Source organism: Lacerta agilis, chromosome 18 (genome assembly GCF_009819535.1).
Source record: "Lacerta agilis isolate rLacAgi1 chromosome 18, rLacAgi1.pri, whole genome shotgun sequence".
Classification (NCBI taxonomy): Eukaryota; Metazoa; Chordata; class Lepidosauria; order Squamata; family Lacertidae; genus Lacerta; species Lacerta agilis.
In genome coordinates, this window is record NC_046329.1 from 7,435,651 (window position 1) to 7,456,200 (window position 20,550).

General features: G+C 48.3%; 1 protein-coding gene across 1 annotated transcript in view; it reads left to right on the forward strand.

The window, feature by feature from the left end:
• The first annotated feature begins 5,024 nt into the window (after positions 1-5,024).
• Positions 5,025-20,550, forward strand: part of TLE2 (TLE family member 2, transcriptional corepressor) — a 40,681-nt gene continuing 25,155 nt past the window's right edge. Inside the window, exons 1-7 of the mRNA XM_033136623.1 lie at positions 5,025-5,077; positions 7,458-7,543; positions 9,933-9,996; positions 10,639-10,683; positions 12,624-12,686; positions 14,402-14,476; positions 16,896-17,108. Of these exons, the coding sequence (XP_032992514.1) occupies positions 5,054-5,077; positions 7,458-7,543; positions 9,933-9,996; positions 10,639-10,683; positions 12,624-12,686; positions 14,402-14,476; positions 16,896-17,108 (570 nt within the window). The 5' untranslated portion in view covers positions 5,025-5,053. The remainder of the gene's footprint in view (positions 5,078-7,457; positions 7,544-9,932; positions 9,997-10,638; positions 10,684-12,623; positions 12,687-14,401; positions 14,477-16,895; positions 17,109-20,550) is intronic.

The window sequence follows — 20,550 nt, forward strand, 5'->3', positions numbered from 1 at the left end:
AAGCAAAGCAAAACAAACAAACAAACAAACAACAAACCCCAGTAAATCCATATAAAGCAGGGAGGTTTTCCCAGTAGTGATGTATGGAAGTGAGAGCTGGACCATAAAGAAGGCTGATCGCCAAAGAATTGATGCTTTTGAATTATGGTGCTGGAGGAGACTCTTGAGAGTCCCATGGACTGCAAGAAGATCAAACCTATCCATTCTCAAGGAAATCGGCCCTGAGTGCTCACTGGAAGGATAGATCCTGAAGTTGAGGCTCCAGTACTTTGGCCACCTCATGAGAAGAGAAGTCTCCCTGGAAAAGACCCTGGTGTTGGGAAAGATGGAGGGCACAAGGAGAAGGGAACGACAGAGGACGAGGTGGTTGGACAGTGTTCTCGAAGCGACTGGCATGAGTTTGGCCAAACTGCGGGAGGCAGTGGAAGACAGGAGTGCCTGGCATGCTCTGGTCCATGGGGTCACGAAGAGTCGGACACGACTAAACAACTAAACAACAACAACAACAAAGGGTATATGAGCAGTCAGGACAGGCGTAGGGCTGCCTCTACCTTTGCAAGAGGTATCTAAGCCAAGGTGAAACAGCCCACCCGCCAGGGGTGTCTCAGTTGCATCTCGAACTCGTCTCTTTTCGCCATTTCATGTCGCCCATGGGCGTGCCGCTGAATGGCAGCCGAGGGCCCGAGGCTGAAAACCAGTTGAAAGGATGAGTTTGGTGGCGGATACCGGAAGGGTGTCAACGGGGAGTGGGGCCTGTCTCACCTCAGCTGGAAGGGGTCTTCACAGAACAGGGCCCACCCTGCTGAACTCGGCACGCAGGCACAGATATGAGGGATTAGCTTAAAGCAGCACAGACCAGCGCTTCTTCAACTAGTGTGTGCTTGAACAGTGGAACTCCCTGCCACAAGAGGGATGTGACGGCCACCAACCTTTAGGAGAAGGAACTGGCAAATTCGTGGGAGGGAGCCGTGAAGGCCAGGATGCCTCTGGAAAGCAGTTGGCAGAAGCCACAGGAGGGGAAGAGCTGTTCTCGCACTCGAGTCCTGCTTGAAGTATTCTCGCAGACCTCTGGTCGGCCGCTGTGAGAAAAAGAGGAGGCCGGGCTTTTGGGGGCGCTGGCCCGATCCAGCAGGTTCTTATCGTGTTCTTATCGGATGGAGCAGCAATTCCACACAGAATAAAACACAGAAGAACAAGCTGGAAGGGCATTGCAAGCAAATTGACAAGCTCTATGACCTCTAAAATCTGTTATTTTAAATTGATTGTGTTTATGTTTTTGCTGTGATTTTAATTAGCGTTAGCCGCCCTGAGCCCGGTTTTTTGCTGGGAAGGGCGGGGTATAAATAAAAATTTATTATTATTATTATTATTATTATTATTATTATTATTATTAAAAATGACAGGGCGGTTTGCTCAGACATACAGTAAAAGGAATGTAAGGAACAAGCTCCAAATAGCCTTTGCCCTGCCCTTTTGCTCCCAATATATTTCTATTTTTACTTTAAAAAATAATAATAATAAACCATAATTTTTACAGCCAACGTACTCCTGAGCAAACACGCATATGGTCGCAAATATAAAACTATATGATTACGACAGGAGTGGGGGTTTCCTTCAAATGCTGCCTCTGCAAAGATAGGCTTGATTTCAAGGCAGTTTTTTTAAACAATAAATATTTTTTGCAGAAATAATAATAAATGCAAATAGTTCAAAGGGGAAATGGTGGTTTGTTATCCACCCTTTGTATTGCCATCGTTTCCAACCACCCCTCTAACAATATATAAAGTTATTATAACTTGTTCCCGTGTGAAAGGTCTGCATTTGCAAAGAAAAAAATGCAGGCTCTTGCACTGGGAGGCTGAAGAGACTACAATACCCAGAATGCACCGCGGAACAGCCCTCCCCAGCGCGCGCACCCCCCCCGCCTCTCTCCCAGTCGTTTAAGCATCCTTCCCCTCTCCCTCCTGATTAGTCTCCCCAAGCTCTGACGTCATAGACCCATGTGGGATCCGGCTTCGCTGATTGGCTACCTCGCCTGCCCCGCTGCAGCCAATCAGCGGAAGCCTACAGTAGCAGAAGCTCAGAAAGGCAATTTAAGGTGGAACTGAATTCTCCCTTTCCGCTATTATAATAAAAAGTATCTCCTGTTATACTGTGTATATAAATATACATTTTTAAATAAGTTCTTTGCAGACGTTGTGTGGGACAACACTGGGGTTTTAATTTCTTCACTTCGTGAAATGTATACCCCCTCTTGATTGTAAAACAAAAAACAAAAACCCCAAGGCACTTTACAAAAAAAAAAGATAGAGCATTAAAATCATCACTAAGGAAAATGGACAACAATAATTTAAGACACCCGGAAAGTTAAAATAGCAATAGTCTGAGTTACTGTATCACGTGGGATTACAAGAGTCTCTGCCCCTATCTGCTTACAAAACCCGCTCCTTCTTTTCAACGCGTGAACTTAAAAATATCCCGAAAATATTCTTCCCGCTACCAAAGAAGAGCGCAAAGCCTTCCTCAGTCCAGTGCCTTCAAGATGCATGGATGCTGCCGTCCGGCTGAATGTTGGAAGATTCAGGAGAGACAAGAGAAAGTTAATCTGTGGAACTCTGTCCCACAGGAGGCGGTGGTGACCTGCACCTTGCGGGGGGGGGGGGTCGGCTTCAGAAGAGGATTTGACAAGACCATGGCGGACGTGTCTATCGGTGGCTACAAGCCACAACGGCTCTGGTCTGCTTCCATGGTCAGAGACAGCAATACTTCTGAATTCCTGTTGCCCGAAAATTGCTCTTGGGCTCAGATCCTGGGTTCCACATAGGGGGAATCTAGTCAGCCTCTGTGAGACAAGGCATGCTGAATTAAATGGGCCATTGGCCTGATTCCAGCAGGTTCTTCCTTTGTCCTTCCTTTGAGAGCCAGTGTGGTGTAGTGGTTAAGAGCGGTAGACTCGTAATCTGGTGAACCGGGTTCGCGTCTCCGCTCCTCCACATGCAGCTGCTGGGTGACCTTGGGCTAGTCACACTTCTCTGAAGTCTCTCAGCCCCACTCTGTGTTTGTTGTGGGGGAGGAAGGGAAATGGAGAATGTTAGTCGCTTTGAGACTCCTTCGGGTAGTGATAAAGCGAAATATCAAATCCAAACTCTTCTTCTTCTTCTTCTTCTTCTTCTTCTTCTTCTTCTTCCTCTTCCTCTTCCTCTTCTTCTTCTTCTCTTAAGTTTTCAAATAAGTTAGTCACGGTGAACATACCATCAAATCAATTACAATATTTTTTATAAAACAACAATTCCTAAAAGGTAAAGGTAAAGGGACCCCTGACCATTAGGTCCAGTTGTGGATGACTCTGGGGTTGTGGCGCTCATCTCGCTTTACTGGCCGAGGGAGCCAGGATGGATGATGGGGGTGGAGACGCTCCTTCAGGCAGATGCTGAAGAAGAAGAAGAAGAAGAAGAAATAATAGTGTGGGTGCCAGACTCCACTAAATTCCTGGTTCTACTAGGTGTTAGAATTTACTCAAGGCTTGGGGAGTTAAACTGCATGCCAGACTCCTAATTCCTGTTCAGGAGAGCGCATGGGAGATGGGCCATTAGGAGAACAATGGAAAGGCAACGGGTCATTAAGAAAGCCAAGGAGAGGAGGCTCTGTGCCAGATGGAAAATGGGTGGCAACCGTCCTCCGTCTCTGAGTTAGTTAGAAAACATGTACCACAATTTAGCGATGAGAGTTGGCTGCGATGCGGCCCAGAGGTTGCAGGCTGTTAAAGGCGGCTAGCTGGAGAGAGGACTCAGAGCACCGAGGCTGATTTCTGTTTCAACCTGAAGCCGCAGCTATGAGGGGAAGAGGTTGCAAGCTGTTAAAGGCGGCAAGCTAGAGAGAGGGCCGGAGCATGATGGCCGATTCCTGTTTAAATCCGAGGCTCCGGCTGTGAAGGGGAAGAGGTTGCAGGCTGTTAAAGGCGGCAAGCTGGAGCGAGAGTGCCGGAGCACGGCGGCTGGTTTCTGTTTGAACCCGAGGCTCCGGCTGTAGGAGAAGCTAGCATATATGAGTCGATAAACCACGGATCCTTACGTGGGGCTGCCATACACCTGTTAATTTCCTGGACATATATATATATATTTGATTTTGCAAAGAAAGCCTAACAACTTTTGCATCCGGATTTCCCCCTTTTGGAAACATGTCAAACCCTACCTTACGACACCCCAGCCGTGACACATTAGGAAACGGGTCTCCTGGAATCCGGCGTGACTCGGAAATTGGGGAGGGGGCAAAAAAAACACACAAGAGCGATTCTGGATCGTGCCAGCGACCCGTGAGCGTCCAGCATCCTGTGGGAAGCCAGAAAACAGGATCCGTGCAGGAGAGCAACACCCTCCCCTCCTGCGGTCCCCAGCTCTAGCATTCTGCCTCCCTTCCAGAAAGAGTGATAAGCCAAGGCAGTTTGTCCTCCTTCTGGTTGGAAGATCCACCTTAAGCCTCCCGTTTGATAGATCTCCCCCTGGGCTCCCAATAGGCAGCTTCTATCGCAGACAGGGACTGCTGTTGAAATCCGGCCAGATTTTCGACTGACCTTCTGTTTGCGCTCTCTCCCTCTCCAGCTCCCTCCCTCCCTCCCTCCAACACACCCCACCCCGGCCAGCCGGCCCCCCCCTCCACCAAAAAAAAAAAACCCACAAAAAAACCCCAACAACATCTCCTCCCTTTTCTTTCCAGCAATTGCACAAAAATCTCCTTTTGCTCCCACCCCACTGAGTCTTCTGACCCCCACATTCCAATGGGGGGGAATTTCCTCCTCTGCTACTTCCAGCCTTCGCAAAGGAAATATTGGTTTTTTTCTTTTCTTTTGGCACGATTTTCTTTTAAGGGATATAATTCTTTTTAATTGATTAAAAGGAAAAAACGCACACACCTCTACTTAGATCTCTCTCTTTCTCTCCCCTCGTTTTGCTTTTCGAATTATTTTTCCCCGGATAATCTGAAAGAAGAAAAGGGAGTCTCTCCTTGGGTGGTTTGTGTTTTTTCTTTTTTGGGAGGGGGGGGTTTATCCCCCAGGATGTATCCACAAGGACGACATGCTGTAAGTATCAATATTTGGGTTGTGGTTTTTTTTTTTTTTTGCGTGCGTGTGTGTTGTGGGGCGGGCAGGGGGGGGCGAAGGAACATGCCAAAATGTCGTGAGAAATCTGGTTAAATAATTCAAAAGCAACAGCTTTGGTGGAAGAATCTGGGTTTTTGCGTGTGTGTTTTTTATGGAGTGGGGGGGGGCAGAAGAAGGAGGTTTGAACTGTGCCAGGATTTTCAACCTTTCCGGGTTGAAAAACAAGTACACCGTCCCCGTGCAACCCTAGGCATATTTACTCAGAAGTAAGTCCGTGTTGAAGGGGGGCTCCTCGCTCAGGAAACCTGTGCAGAAATGTAGCCTTGGTTTGAGAAGGAGAGGAATTATCCCTTGAAATCCTGTCGCTTCTCTGATATACTCGATAGCCCATAATTACGGATTAATATTGTGGTTAGAGTGTTGTTGTTGTTGTTGTTTTGAACGGTATATCTTTTTCTCCTGTCTCCAACGGGGTCCTCCCCAAAGGGATCATGAAGGGTGTTTCAAGATTCAGTTTAAAATAAAATAAAAAATTGGGGGGGGGACTTAGCGTTGTTTGGGGGACAGGGTCTGAGGAGCTGTCCCCGCTCATGGTGACAAACCGAATGCGAGCGGCTAGTGGCAACTCGCTCAGGGGTGCAACAGGGAACCTCGCAGACAGGCAGGCATTCCCGCTGCCTCATTTGCTTCAGCGGGGATTCCTTGACCTGGGCGGCGCCTGGCCGTGGTCGAATTAGCTTCTCTCTGCCGAGGCTGGTTGGCAGGAACAGGGACTCTCCAAGAGAAGCGACAGGCAGCCGCTCTCATGGGCGCAGAAATAAAGTGACCTGAAATGAACTTTCTGGGTTTATGCATTTTGCTTTTTAAAATCTTGTATTTTTATCTTGCGAACTGTTCCGAGATCTTAATAATAATAATAAGTGCGGAGTGGTAACCCGGATCTTTCAAGTCCTAGCCCGATGCTCTAACCACTGCACAACTACTGCCTCTTTGTCCTAAAGAGAGCTGTTTTGGAATCTCTCTCTCTCTCACACACACACACATATTGTGGAGTCTTCCTGCCCAATATAACTTTTGGGGCATCGTAACTTTTTTTGGACTTGGTTTTCCAGCCGCCAAGGGGGTGGCACTCTTACCATGCTCAGGGAACCCTGCTCAGGGGACGTTCTTCTCCGCAGGTGTTTCCCTGGGGATGGCTTGAGGGGAGGGCAGCGAAGCTGGCCAGACTTTAAATACCCAAAGGGTGTCTACCGCTCCCCAAAGCCCACAAACAATTTGCAGATTTTGGTTGAGCGTTAGGAAAAAGTTATTTGGCAATGGGGTGCATGCCCTAGAGAGGTGGGGGCCCTCCCTCGCTGGAGGAGTTGAAGGAGGCTACAAGCTGTCAGGGAACTGCGAGCTTTTGGCGTTTCCTCCCGTGACCCAGTGTTGGGGTTGGACTAGATGACCCCCATGGCCCCACTTCCCACTTTTACGAGCCCGCTGATATTTCAGAAGGGTCTCCGAGGCTTCTTCTTCAAACGTGACGAAGGAACCAGGGTGGGAGCCGTGGGTCCCCAAGAAACTAATGTGCCGAGGAGGGAGAGACCAAGATGGTCTGGAAACCAAGCCGGATGAGGAACAGTCGAAGGAGCTGGGGGTACGTTTAGCCTGGGGACCGAGAGGAGATAGGATTTTGTTGTTGTTGTTCAGTCGTTCAGTCGTGTCCGACTCTTCTTCGTGACCCCATGGACCAGAGCACGCCAGGCAAGCCTATCCTTCACTGCCTCCCGCAGTTTGGCCAAACTCATGTTAGTCGCTTCGAGAACACTGTCCAGCCATCTCGTCCTCTGTCGTCCCCTTCTCCTTGTGCCCTCCATCTTTCCCAACATCAGGGTCTTTTCCAGGGAGTCTTCTCTTCTCATGAGGTGGCCAAAGTATTGGAGCCTCAACTTCAGGATCTGTCCTTCTAGTGAGCACTCAGGGCTGATTTCTTTAAGAATGGATAGGTTTGATCTTCTTGCAGTCCATGGGACTCTCAAGAGTCTCCTCCAGCACCATAATTCAAATTGTGATGATTATGGCGTACAGCTGATGAAAACCCCAAAGTGGAGATAGTTAATTTGGGGTTCTCATCAGCTGTACGCCATAATCATCACAATTATAACAAATAAAGGCTTGACGTATCTCGCTTTGCATGTCATGAGTCTATCTCATATATTAGTTTCACCTTTTAAGTTGAATTACTGAAAGAAATGGACCTTTCCACGATATTCTAATTTTTTGAGTTTCACCTGTATGCAAGGAGACGGGATAGTTTCTAACAAGGCCTTATTTGATCTTTTTTTTTCTTCCTCCTCTTTGCTCCCTTCCTGCAAAGTCCGGACAGCCCTTCAAGTTCTCGGTTTTGGAAATCTGCGACCGGATCAAGGAAGAATTCCAGTTCCTCCAGGCTCAGTATCACAGGTATTTGCAGGAAAGGGAAGGAAAAAAGAGGGATGGCCGCGAGCTGTGCCGGCTAAAGTGGAGCTTCAGAGTTCAGGGGCAGTCTACCTCTGAACACAACCTTGCATTTCTGCAGGGCGATTTCGGGCGATCCATCGCCTCCTTCCTTGGAGGTTTTTAAGCAGAGGTTGGGTGGCCATCTGTCAGGGATGCTTTGGCTGAGATTCCTGCATTGCAGAGGGGGTTGGACTAGATGATTCTTGGGGGTCCCCTTCCACATCTACAACCCTATGATTCTACATGCTTTGCTTTGTTATTTATCCAAACGCTTCTAGCCTTTTATCGTTCTAGTTTTGAATTTTATTTTTATTTTTTGCATTTTGTCGCTTTGAAGTTCTATTTAGTTAAAAAAAAAAAAAAAAACAGCTCACAAGTCCAATTAATCATCATTGTCGTCACACTGCCGATCTATATTGGACTTTTAAAAAATGGCTTCGATTTTTTTTTCCAGGTTCAGGTTTTCTAGCTGCCTTGAACGTTCCAAGGAAACATCCTGAATCTCCATTTGTATTCTAACCTTACGTCCCATTTTTCCTCCAAGGGGACGTGGTTATTCCACCCGGTTTTACCTCCCAACCTCCCTGCGAAGTAGGTTAGAACTGGTCGTCCCAGGACCCACTTTTGACCCAAACATGCCAGGGGGGGCAGGGGGGCGGGGAACCCGTTTCTCAACCTTTTGCCGCAGCTTGGATCAGGCCCGCAAATCAGCGGGTTAAACTGAGAGACGGCTTCTAGCCCAGTGAGATTTGTGGCTGAGTGGGAGGATTTGAACCCAGGTCCCAGTCCAATACTCTAACCCAGTGGGTGCTAGCAGATCACCTGGGGGCGCTAAGAGGCAGGGGAGGTGTACATAACCACCCCGTCTTCGCAAAGCTGTCGTCGCTGACTCGAGTTCATCCATTTTGCCCAGTTAATTAAACCGAATAGTTTTAATTGAACTTTGAATAAACGTGCAATTAATTGCTAGGGCTTTCTGGATTTCATTGCGTTATTATCTGCCTTCGTGGGTTGTGCAAAACGCTGTTCCGAATAACAGGGCACTAGGGTATACTAGGGGGCTGGGGTCGAGTTTATGGAAACCAAGTCGGGCGGTGGCCTGAAATAAAATTGGGAACCACTGCTCTAACCACTAGGCGAAGCAGGGTGGGGTCTGCAGTAAAATGTTGCAGCGCATCCTTGTCTCCTAGAGGGCGTGTCTTCAGAGTTCCGGCCAGCCACAACCCTTTCCGGGATACGGAGACATAAGTGTTTTGTTTTTCCATTTTCAAAAGGCACTCAGAATCCCATGACTATACAGAAAGCCCTGTTACCACTGAGATTATGCATATATAATCTCCTGCTCTCATTTTTAAAAAGTTATTTTTCATGGTTCCTCAAGCCCCCTACCCATGTTGGGGATTAGAGGGACCACTCTTGCATTTTCCTGTCTCCTCATGTGTTCCTTTCATTTCTCTCCCCCCCCCCTATATTTCCCCCCTCTTCTCGCCGTCCCTCCACCCTGTCTAAATTTCCCATCCCAAGGGGGGGAAATATCAAAAACAACACTTGGGTCTCATACCCAGCTTTGGGAAGCCTACGGTCATTTTGTGTGTGGTTGCTTTGGGGGCAACATGGGGGCCGGGGAGCGAGGGCCTGCCCCCCCAAAAAAGAGTGAGGAGGTTAATAATAATAAATTATTTATACCCCGCCCATCTGGCTGGGTATCTCCAGCCCCTCTGGGCGGCTCCCAACCAAAATATTAAAAATACGATAAAACACCAAACATTAAAACCTTCCCTAAACAGGGCTGCCTTCAGATGTCTTCTAAAAGTCAGATAGTTGTTTATTTCCTTGACATCTGACGGGAGGGCGTTCCACAGGGCAGGAGCCACCACTGAGAAGGCCCTCTGCCTGGTTCCCTGTAACCTCGCTTCTCGCAGGGAGGGAACCGCCAGAAGGCCCTTGGAGCTGGACCTCCGTGTCCGGGCTGGACGGTGGGGGTGGAGACGCTCCTTCAGGTATACAGGGCCATTTAGGGCTTTAAAAGTCAGCACCAACACTTTGAATTGTGCCCGGAAACATACTGGGAGCCAATGGAGGTCTTTCAAGACCGGCGTTATATGGTCTCAGCGGCCATTCCCAGTCACCAGTCTGGCTGCTGCATTCTGGATTAGTTGTAGTTTCCGGGTCACCTTCAAAGGGAGCCCCACATAGAGCGCATTGCAGTAGTCCAAGCAGGAGATAACCAGAGCATGCACCACTCTGGCGAGACAGGGAGCAGGCAGGGAGGGTCTCATCCTGCGTACCAGATGGAGCTGGTAGACAGCAGCCCTGGACACAGAACTGCAAATAACTGTCTCTTTTTCTTCAGCTTGAAGTTGGAATGTGAGAAGCTGGCTAGCGAAAAGACAGAAATGCAGAGGCATTATGTGATGGTAAGCGCTGTTGTTTGTTTGTTTGTTTGTTTGTTATGTTGCTGGCATCCATATGTCTTGGGAAATTGCAGTACCCACTGTGGCTGCAGAGACCAATACGGGAGAGACATGTTTTGCTGCAGCCGGGCGAAGAACGGCGAGAACGTCCTTGCTGAAGCAGGCGAGAGCGTTTTAACTGCAGTGAGTGGGGAAAAAAAACAGTTTGGGCTAGAGACACCCCAAAAGCAATTAGGATTCAAAACTATGCACCCTCCAATGGTCTCGACACATCGGCAGGTGCAAAGATCTGTCAGTCATTAAAATTCATGGGTAAATGGGTTGCTTTGAAATTCCTCCTGCCGGTATCTGCATCACATCCGGAATCGCAAAGACTGGGGCAAAATTAGGTCCCAGTTCCTGGCTGAGGGTCCCCCCCCCCGAAAAGATTTCATTGCCAAATCTTTAGGTTCCCTCAAATGTGATGACACCCCCTCACATTTTTGGCTGAGCAAGGATAGGCTCTCATCTCTGAACATTGGAAGCTAGAATGAATTATCTATTACTGTACATCTTCCTTCCTTCCTTCCTTCCTTCCTTCCTTCCTTCCTTCCTTCCTTCCTTCTTTCCTTTTCCTTACCAGTATTTGTTATCGATCTGTTGCAGTATTACGAGATGTCTTACGGATTGAACATCGAGATGCATAAGCAGGTATGTGACTTTCGGATTCCTCTGGAGGAGCAGCTGGGAACTGTACACTCCTAGGGGCAGAGACCTCTGATATATATATATAAGTCTGGAACGGATTAATCCGTTCTGCATTACTTTCTATGGGAAAGCGTGCCTTGGTTTTGGAACGCTTTGGTTTTGGAACGGACTTCCGGAACGGATTAAGTTTGAGAACCAAGGTACCGCTGTATAAAGAGTCGCGGGGTTCCAGGAAGGAGTTCTGCACCGTTTAGAAAAGGGGTCTGGATCCTCCCAAAGACTTCTCGCAGCAACGGAGGAAAACAGTGTGGCGTTTAACCACCCACTGGCGCAAACCATCGTTTATGGGCGATAAAAAGCGATGTCTCGGGAGAGCAGTCTGCCTGACCTAACCGCTTTTAGCACGCAGAGATAGCTAACATCATTATTGTTCCAGTTACAGGTAGGTAGCCGTGTTGGTCTGCCATAGTCAAAACAAAATAAAAAATAGAAAATTTCCTTCCAGTAGCGCCTTAGAGACCAAACTAAGTTTGCTCTTGGTTTGAGCTTTCGTGTGCATGCACACGAAAGCTCATACCAAGAACAAACTTAGTTGGTCTCTAAGGTGCTAGGGTTAAACCACAGAGCCTAGGGCTTGCCGATCAGAAGGTCGGCGGTTCGAATCCCCGCAATGACGGGGTGAGCTCCCGTTGCTCGGTCCCTGCTCCTGCCCACCTAGCAGTTCGGAAGCACGTCAAAGTGCAAGCAGATAAATAGGTACCGCTCTGGCGGGAAGGTAAACGGTGTTTCCGTGCGCTGCTCCGGTTCGCCAGAAGCGGCTTTGTCATGCTGGCCACATGACCCGGAAGCTGTACGCCGGCTCCCTCGGCCATTAACGTGAGATGAGCGCCGCAACCCCAGAGTCGGACACGACTGGACCTAATGGTCAGGGGCCCCTTTACCTTTACCTTTAAGGTGCTACTGGAAGGAATTTTTTCCTATTTCCTATTTTATCATTATTGTTGGTTTCTTTCCAGCAAGGGAAGAGGCGTGGAGAGAAAATCTTAAGGCACGGAAATCCGCCAGGCCTCTGTATTCTCTGTGTTGATCCTTCCGAAGAGGCCAGGAGTCTCTCTCTCTCTGTCTCTCTTATTTCCCCAGATCTCCCCGCCCCACTTGTAATTTGCTTTCTGTCTCTGGGTTTATCAATCCAGGGCATATGGGGGGGGGGGGTTGGTGGTGGTTTGGGAGCGGCTGCCTGGGAAAAGGAGCTTGGCAAGGCGCCCCGGGGAAAGTGCCAATCGGAACCGCCAGCCTTCCTGTGTGTGCCAAACCGGCTGCCTCTCCTTCTTTCCGTGCCCGTTTGTTTGGGAGAAGACAGGGAGCTTCGGAACGAGAGTCACTTGTTTGCTTCTTGCTTCTTGGCCAATCTATCCCCCCCCCCCCCGCCCTTCTTCTCCTTCCAAATCTACAGAGAGGCATCCGTCAGGGATGCTGAGGCTGGAGAAAATGAGAGGTGGACGGACGGACGTGTTACTAGTTCTTTTAATATATATATATATTTCATTTTTTCATCTTTTAACAATGTTCTATACATTTAAATCGTTTTCAGTTTTTTTTACACACCTGAGATCACTTGAATCCCCGGACTCCCCCTGCTTCTCCCCCCCCCCCCGCCCGCCGCAGTTTCCAATATTTATCTCTTCTTTCTGCTGCATCTACAGTGGTACCTCTGGGTTACGTACTGAATTCGTTCCGGAGGTCCGTTCTTAACCTGAAACTGAGCTCAAGAGCTTCCCCACTGACATTGTCCACTGATTTTGGGGCAAGGCAGAATTCGAACTCCGATCTACCGCACTCAACCTGAACTAGGGCTGGCAAATTGAGGGGAGCCCTCCCCTTCCTGCTTCTGCCCTCGCCTCTGATGTGACTGAGACCCCCATCCTCTCTCTTTCTTTTTCCAGGCGGAGATTGTTAAACGGCTCAGCGCTATTTGCGCCCAGATAATCCCCTTCCTGACTCAAGAGGTAAAAAGAATTTTATTTGCGTTTCATATCGAAGGCAGTTAGCGTTTCACATGCGATGCATTCTGCGCATTGGGGGCCGTAATGACAAACCCTCGGAAGACTGAGGAATGGCTCGCCCCCCAGGGCCGGATTTAGGTTTGATGAGGCCCTCGGCTACTGAAGCTAATGGGGCCCTTTATATGTCCAGCTGTCCTTTGCCAACAACAAATTGTCGCTGTTTTTTGTGTGTGGAATATATGCTATATGGTCATTTATGGACCTCATAGGTATCTCAAGGCATTTGCACATGGTGCCCTGCAACCAGTCCATGCAGAATGTAGGCACCCTATATATAGAAAGGAGCAAACCAGGGATATTTTAGGGTGCAAGTGAGCAGATGGGGCCCATGACTTACATCATAAGAACCTACACAACACAAAACACTGTTGCTGGATGTAGGTTTTATTTTATTTGTTTTTTTATCTTATATTTTGGAAACGTACATCCAGGTTTTTTCCCCTTTAAATTTTTTGGGGGCCCCCCCAAGAGAATGGGGCCCTAAGCTGTAGCTTGTTTAGTTTATACGTAAATCTGGCACTGCTCAACCCCAAACTCTCAGCCTGGGGCCCCCAAGCTCTCTTAATGCTCAGGACAGAGCAAAGGTTGGCTCCTCTTCAGATGACCTGAGGAACTCACCGACACAGCGCCTGGGCAGCCTCGAGTTCCACGCAGTCCGAATTTTCTGCTTAAAAAAAAATATTTTTAAGAAGCTGGACATCCATTATAAATGATGAAAAAGTGCCGTAAACTGGCGGATTTCTCGTTCTATGGGAGGTAGAATAAGAAGCTGTTTTGGATGCAGAGAAGCCTTTCTCCTTCCAATTTTGCGCGGTCCCCATCCCTCTGAATTTCTGAGATTTCAGCTGGCGTTGCCCGCACTCTGTCCCTACAAATAAGGGGCTGTTTATATTTGGACAACTTCCCCGCTTTACTTTATCGGAAGGAGAAAAAGGATCCTTTCATTCATAGCAATATGAACAATTCATTTAACTAAAACAGTAACGTTATAGAGTATGTATCCATGTTTGTTAACTGATGCGGTTAAACAATTAAAAAACAAACAAACCTTAGACTGAGTTGTAGCACACATGAAAAAATTAAAATAAATCCTTATTTCCTGATGAATAGCCTTTGGACTATAATGTAACTTAAATAGAAAACTACCTTTAGAAAGGTTTTTCCTCCAAAAGCATTTTATTTAAAACATCCAGTTTAAATAAATGAATAAATAGAGCCCAACTTAATTGGGGGGAAAAATCCGATTTGAATCAAAAAAATCTGTTTTAAATTTAAAAAATCCAATTAAAATAAAAAAATCTGTTTAATTTTTAAAAAATCCGATTTGAATCAAAAAATCCAATCCAATTTAAATCAAAAAATCCAATTTAAATTTTAAAAAAATCTGTTTAAATTTAAAAAATCCCATCCGATTAAATAAAAAAAATCCAATTTAAAAAAAAAAATCTGTTTAATTTTTTTTTTAAAAAAAATCATTGATTTTTATCCACCCTGGTTCCTTAGTTGAACTGTGTGCTCAATGAATGAAAGTCCTTTCTTTTCTCTGTCCCGAATCTTCCAGCTTCTCTGGCTGTCCATGAGCTCTCCTATTATCAAGAGAGGGAGAAAGACATCCCTAAATTTCCTGATGTGTTTTTTTCCCCCTTCCCTCCTTCCAGCACCAACAGCAGGTGTTGCAAGCTATGGATCGGGCGAAACAGGTGACGATGGGTGAGCTGAACAGCATTATTGGGGTGAGTGTCCGGGTCAGACCAAAGACCGGCTATTTCATGTTTGCGATTCGTTTGCCCAAGGTCTTTGCAAAGAGTTCTCCTCGGAGCAGCTGCTCTCTTGCAAAGCTCTTCTTCTTGCTGGGCCACCTCATCTCTTGCAAAGCTTATCTTGCTGAGGCAGAAGAGGCAGGGAATAGGCAAGCAGGGATGATTAGCTACTCGGAAGTAGACAAACATCCCAAGGTAGGGAACCGGCACATCCGTAATGGGCTAGGAGAGGAACGGCAGTTTCGTTTCCTGTATTTATTTCATAAAATACATACAGGTGAAACTCGAAAAATTCGAATATCGTGGAAAGGTTCATTTCTTTCAGTAATTCAACTTAAAAGGTGAAACAAATGTATGAGATAGACTCATGACATGCAAAGCGAGATGCGTCAAGCCTTTATTTGTTATAATTGCGATGGTTATGGCGTACAGCTGATGAGAACCCCAAATTCACAATTTCAGATTTGGGGTTTTCACCAGCTGTAGGCCATAATCATCACAATTATAACAAAGCTTGACATATCTCGCTTTGCATGTCATGAGTCTATCTCATATATTGAACTCCAGTAGCGAATGAAAACAATCGCTTACATAAATGGACTTTTCCACGATATTCTAATTTTTCGAGTTTCACCTGTATAGACCACTCGGTGGTAGGAACAGCCGTGAGAAAAGTTAACAACAGGAATTTCAAACATTCGGAAACCAGACTAAAAACAGATAATAATAATAATAATAATAATAATAATAATAATAACAACAATAATAATAATAATAATAATAATAATAATAATAATAATAATTTTTTATTTATACCCCACCCATCCATAGCTATCAACCTTTCCCTTTTTTAAAAGGGAAATTCCCTTGTTCCGAATAGGATTCCTCGCAAGAAAAGGGAAAGGTTGACAGTTCTGCACCCATCTGGCTGGACTCCCCCCTGCCACTCTGGGCGGCTCCCAACAGAACATCGAAAACACAATAAAACATCAAACATTAAAAACTTCCCTAAACAGGGCTGCCTTCAGGTGTCTTCCAAAAGTCAGATAGTTCTTTATTTCCTTGACATCTGACGGGAGGGCGTTCCACAGGGCGGGCGCCACCACCGAGAAGGCCCTCTGCCTGGTTCCCTGTAACCTTGCTTCTCGCAGGGAGGGAACCTCCAGAAGGCCCTCGGAGATGGACCTCAGTGTCCGGGCTGGACGATGGGGGTGGAGATGCTCCTTCAGGTATACCAGGCTGTTTAGGGCTTTAAAGGTCAGCACCAACACTTTGAATTGTGCTTGGAAACGTACTGGGAGCCAATGGAGGTCCTTCAGGACTGGTGTTATGTGGTCTCGGCGGCCACTCCCAGTCCCCAGTCTAGCTGCCGCATTTTGGATTAATTGCAGTTTCCGGGTCACCTTCAAAGGTAGCCCCACACAGAGCACATTGCATTAGTTCAAGCAGGAGATAACCAGAGCATGCACCACTCTGGCGAGACAGTCTGTGGGCAGGGAGGGTCTCATCCTGCGTACCAGATGGAGCTGGGAGACAGCCGCCCTGGACACAGAATTAACCTGAGCCTCCATGGACAGCTGTGGGTCCAAAATGACTCCCAGGCTGCGCACCTGGTCCTTCAGGGGCACAGTTACCCCATTCAGGACCAGGGAGTCCCCCACACCCACCCACATGATGTCCTTAAGATTAATGCTTGCACCAACTTTTTGCACATCTGGGTAGGTTTGTCTTTAAAAAGGAATGTTTTTAAAGGTAAAGGGACCCCTGACCGTTAGGTCCTGTCTCGGACGACTCTGGGGTTGCGGCGCTCATCTCGCTTTACTGGCCGAGGGAGCCGGCTTACAGCTTCCGGGTCATGTGGCCAGCAGGACTAAGCCGCTTCTGGCGAACCAGAGCAGCGCACGGAAACGCCCTTTACCTTCCCACCGGAGCAGTACCTATTTATCTACTTGCACTTTGTGCTTTCGAACTGCTAAATTGGCAGGAGCAGGGACCGAGCAACGGGAGCTCACTACGGTCGCGGGGATCCGAACCGCCGACCATCTGATCGGCAAGCCCTAGGCTCTGTGGTTTAACCCGCAGCGCCACCAGCGTCCCTCAGGAATGTTTTTAGCAGGGGCCAAAAAAAGAGCCGTGGTTCATGGGGTCACGGAGAGTCGAACATGACTCGGACGACTAAGCAATAACTACAAAATAGCACAGGCGCCATCTATCGTGATGCGAAAGGCCCTTCTCGCCACTGCAGCCACCTGAGTTTCCAGCGACTGAGCTGGATCCAGGAGCAACCCCAAGGTGCGATTCTGCCCCTTCGCGAACGGCGCAGCCCAAGCCATTGTAGGTCCTCGGCCGGTTTCTTAGACGCATCTCCAGGAGTCTCTCCTTTTGTCTCCAGCAGCAGCAACTCCAGAACCTCTCCCACCACGCTCCTCCCATCCCGTTGACCCCCCACCCTTCGGGCTCCCAGACCTCCGGCTTAGTCGCGGTCAGTACCACCTCTGGGCTCCTCGCGCTGTCCGGGGTACTGGCGGCTCAGACGGTGCTGGCGGCGAAGGAGGAAAGGTCGTCCCGGGACTCCGAGAACCACCAAGGTAAGCGGGGAGGGTGCGTGCGTCCGAAGGCAGGCTTGCCGGCCACCGTTTTTCCGCGAGGGTCTCGGGTTCGAGTTCCCTGGGAAGCCCAGGGGCGTGGGTTGGGCATCTCAGGGGCTGTGCACATGGAAGGCTGCAGATTTAATAAGAGGAGCCTTCTTCATCCGTCCAACGAGTCCCGTTCTCGCAGTGGCACCTTGAAGGAGCGCGGTAATAAAAATAATTGTGGTTTTTCCCCCCGGAAGCTCCGTAACATGAATGCAGCCGGCCAGTGGAAGCTATCAGCCCCCGGTCCCGGCAGAATTCAAACCCAAGAGCGCTCTCCCTTCCTGCAGTTTTCCCCAGGAGCATAACTTGTCTCCAGCTGTGTTACAAGAGAGGGAGAGTGCCTGCTCTCTCTGTGCTACGACTGGCTTTGCAACACGCCTATTGTGTCTCCTCTCGTCCGCCTTTTTTTTTTTCTCGTAAACTAAAAAAGCCCTGAGTGCTGCCACCTCTCCTAACAAGGGGGGAGGAAAACCCTCCTCTCTCCCGACTGGCATCTCACATTAAAAAGCATCAGGTCGGCGGATGGAACAAGTCTCTGCCCCAAAGAGCTTACAGTCAAAATGTTCTTTGTGTGATGGGGAAGAGGGATACTTCAAGCCTCTTTCCGGTTGTGGGTGAGAGACCTTTGCAGTGCGGTCTGTGCGAGGGGGGTGGGGTCCCTCTCGTACCCTCCGACCTCCCACCCCCACCCAATCCCCCTCTTTCCACGCTGCAGCTGTTTCTCCAGGAGGAAAGGGCCCAAACTAATAACAATAACTTTGCTAATTAAGTCTCTCCAACATGCAGGGGAGACTGGCACTATTTTTGACCCGGGGGAACAACTGCATGGTCGGATGTGGCTAAACTCTAGCGTGGGCCGTTGATTTCTAAAATGAGAGGTAGAGGCTGAAAGATTAAGGCTGAGGTCTGGGAGACTTGCCAAAGCGCCCCCACCCCTCCCCAGCTTGCAAATCCCAGATGTGCCGGGCGGGCAAAAGTCTGGGACAGGTTGCGATTACTTAATCGTGAGAGCAGCCCTTTGTACGAGATCAGGAACACGCTTGTCTTTCTGAATGCACGTTTTAAAGGGGGGGCTACAGCCAGGCAGCGGGAAAAAGGGGGACAGAAGTATTGGGGGTGAGGAAACTTTGGTTCTCTGGGTTTTGCCGAACTACATTTCCCAACAGGCCCTGCCGACGTGGCTGATGGGAGTTGTTTAGCGACCTCCATCCCTGCCCCCCCCGAACTACTACAATTCCCAGAGTGGTTTTGCAACCGTTTCTTCTTCCTGGGTTGCTCTGGGAGTTGTAGTACCAGGAGGGGAATATCGAGGCCTCCTAACCACACCCAGTACCCTGCAGTTCCCAGGAGTTTTGGGTGGAAACCTTGTGTTTCAGGTCTCCTTTAAATGCATGGACTGTGTTGTGTATAATACCCCAGAGGACAGGATCACACTTCAAAATGACCTTAACAGATTAGAGAACTGGGCCAAAGCAAACAAGATGAATCTTAACAGGGAGAAATGTAAAGTACTACACTTGGGCAAAAAAAAATATGAAAGGCACTAATACAGGATGGGTGACACCTGGCTTGAGAGCAGTACATGTGAAAAGGATCTAGGAGTCTTGGTAGACCACAAACTTGACATGAGTCAACAGTGTGATGCGGCAGCTAAAAAAGCCAATGCAATTCTGGGCTGCATCAATAGGAGTATAGCGTCTAGATCAAGGGAAGTTGTAGTACCACTGTATTCCGCTCTGGTCAGACCTCACCTGGAATACTGTGTCTAGTTCTGGGCACCACAGTTCAAGAAGGATACGGACAAGCTGGAACGTGTCCAGAGGAGGGCAACCAAAATGGTCCAAGGCCTGGAAACGATGCCTTAGGAGGAACGGCTTAGGGAGCTGGGTCTGTTTAGCCTGGAGAAGAGAAGGTTAAGGGGTGATAGGATAGCCATGTTCAAATATATCAAAGGATGTCCTATAGAGGAGGGAGAAAGGTTGTTTTCTGCTGCTCCAGAGAAGCGGACACGGGGCAATGGATTCAAACTACAAGAAAGAAGATTCCACCTAAACATTAGGAAGAACTTCCTGACAGTAAGAGCTGTCCGACAGTGGGATTTGCTGCCAAGGAGTGTGGTGGAGTCTCCTTCTTTGGAGGTCTTGAAGCGGAGCCTTGACAGCCATCTGTCAGGAATGCTTTGATGGTGTTTCCTGCTTGGCAGGGGGTTGGACTGGATGGCTCTTGGGGTCTCTTCCAACTCTAGGATCCTATGTTCTTGGGGGGGGTGTGTGAAAATTTATACAGCGGTACCTTAGTTCCCGAACTGCTTATCTGACAAACACATCGCCACAAACCCAGAAGTAAGTGTTCCGGTTCGCGAACGTTTTTCGGAAGCCGAACATCCATTTCGGCTGTTGGCATTGCTTCCAGGTCCAATCAGCCAATCAGAAGCCGCGCCTTGGTTTTGGAAGTCGGGCAGACTTCCAGAACGGATTGAGTTCGAGAACCGAGGCATTTTTAATGCAAATAAATTCAGGTGTCAGAAGGAGCCCCAAAGTGACTTGCAGGGGGCAGTAACACACAAAAGGGGATAGCACAGTCAGTAGAGCACGGAAGTCCTAATCTCAGGGTCGTGTGTTCGAGTCCCACATTGAGCGAAAGATTCCCGAATTGAGTTTGTGAAAACGCGATGGGCCGTGAAATCCGTCGAAGGCGAAAGAAACTCAGGACGGTTTTTTTTCCGGGACTAGTTATGTGCAAGGGGGCAGAGGTTGTTGGGTATGGGGGGGTCCACCTTCCCAAGAACGTTCCCTTCCTCGTTTTTGTTTTTGCTTTAGCTTTCCAAGTTCCTAGTCCCTTTGACTGCAGCGGGGCGGTGAATTCTCAGGAGGCAAGAAGGTTTTGAAGGGTGAAATTGCCTTGTGCCCCGATGGCCGCTTCCCTCCCCATGGCAAGTGGAATAATACAAGCCTGGTTTGCGTGATTTAGATAGAAAGATAGATAGAATAGAAAATCTCTGTGTTTACAGCTCAGGTAGAAACCACTTTCAGAGAAATGCAGAGTTGAAGACGAACTTGTCTAGACTTGTGGAGCGATGGGGGCAAGGATGTGCAATCTGGAGTCGCCCCAGCTGGCTCTTAGAAGTGTGTGGTTGGGGGGCTCTCTCTCTCTCTCTCTCTCTCTCTCTCTCTCTCTCTCTCCCCCCCTCCTCTTTTGCTACAAATTGTTTTGCATTCAGGCTGTGATGATCAAAGCCAAATGTAGCTTATAAATGCTTCTTGGCAGGCTTGTGTACTGGGACTGGATCCAGTACCTCTTGGATCCCACCCCCCTTTTTGGCAAATTTCCTCTCTGTTCTGGGTGGGTGGGTAGGAATAAAGGCCTTCTCTCTGTCTCTCTATCTTTCTCTCTCTCTCTCCCTCCCTCCAT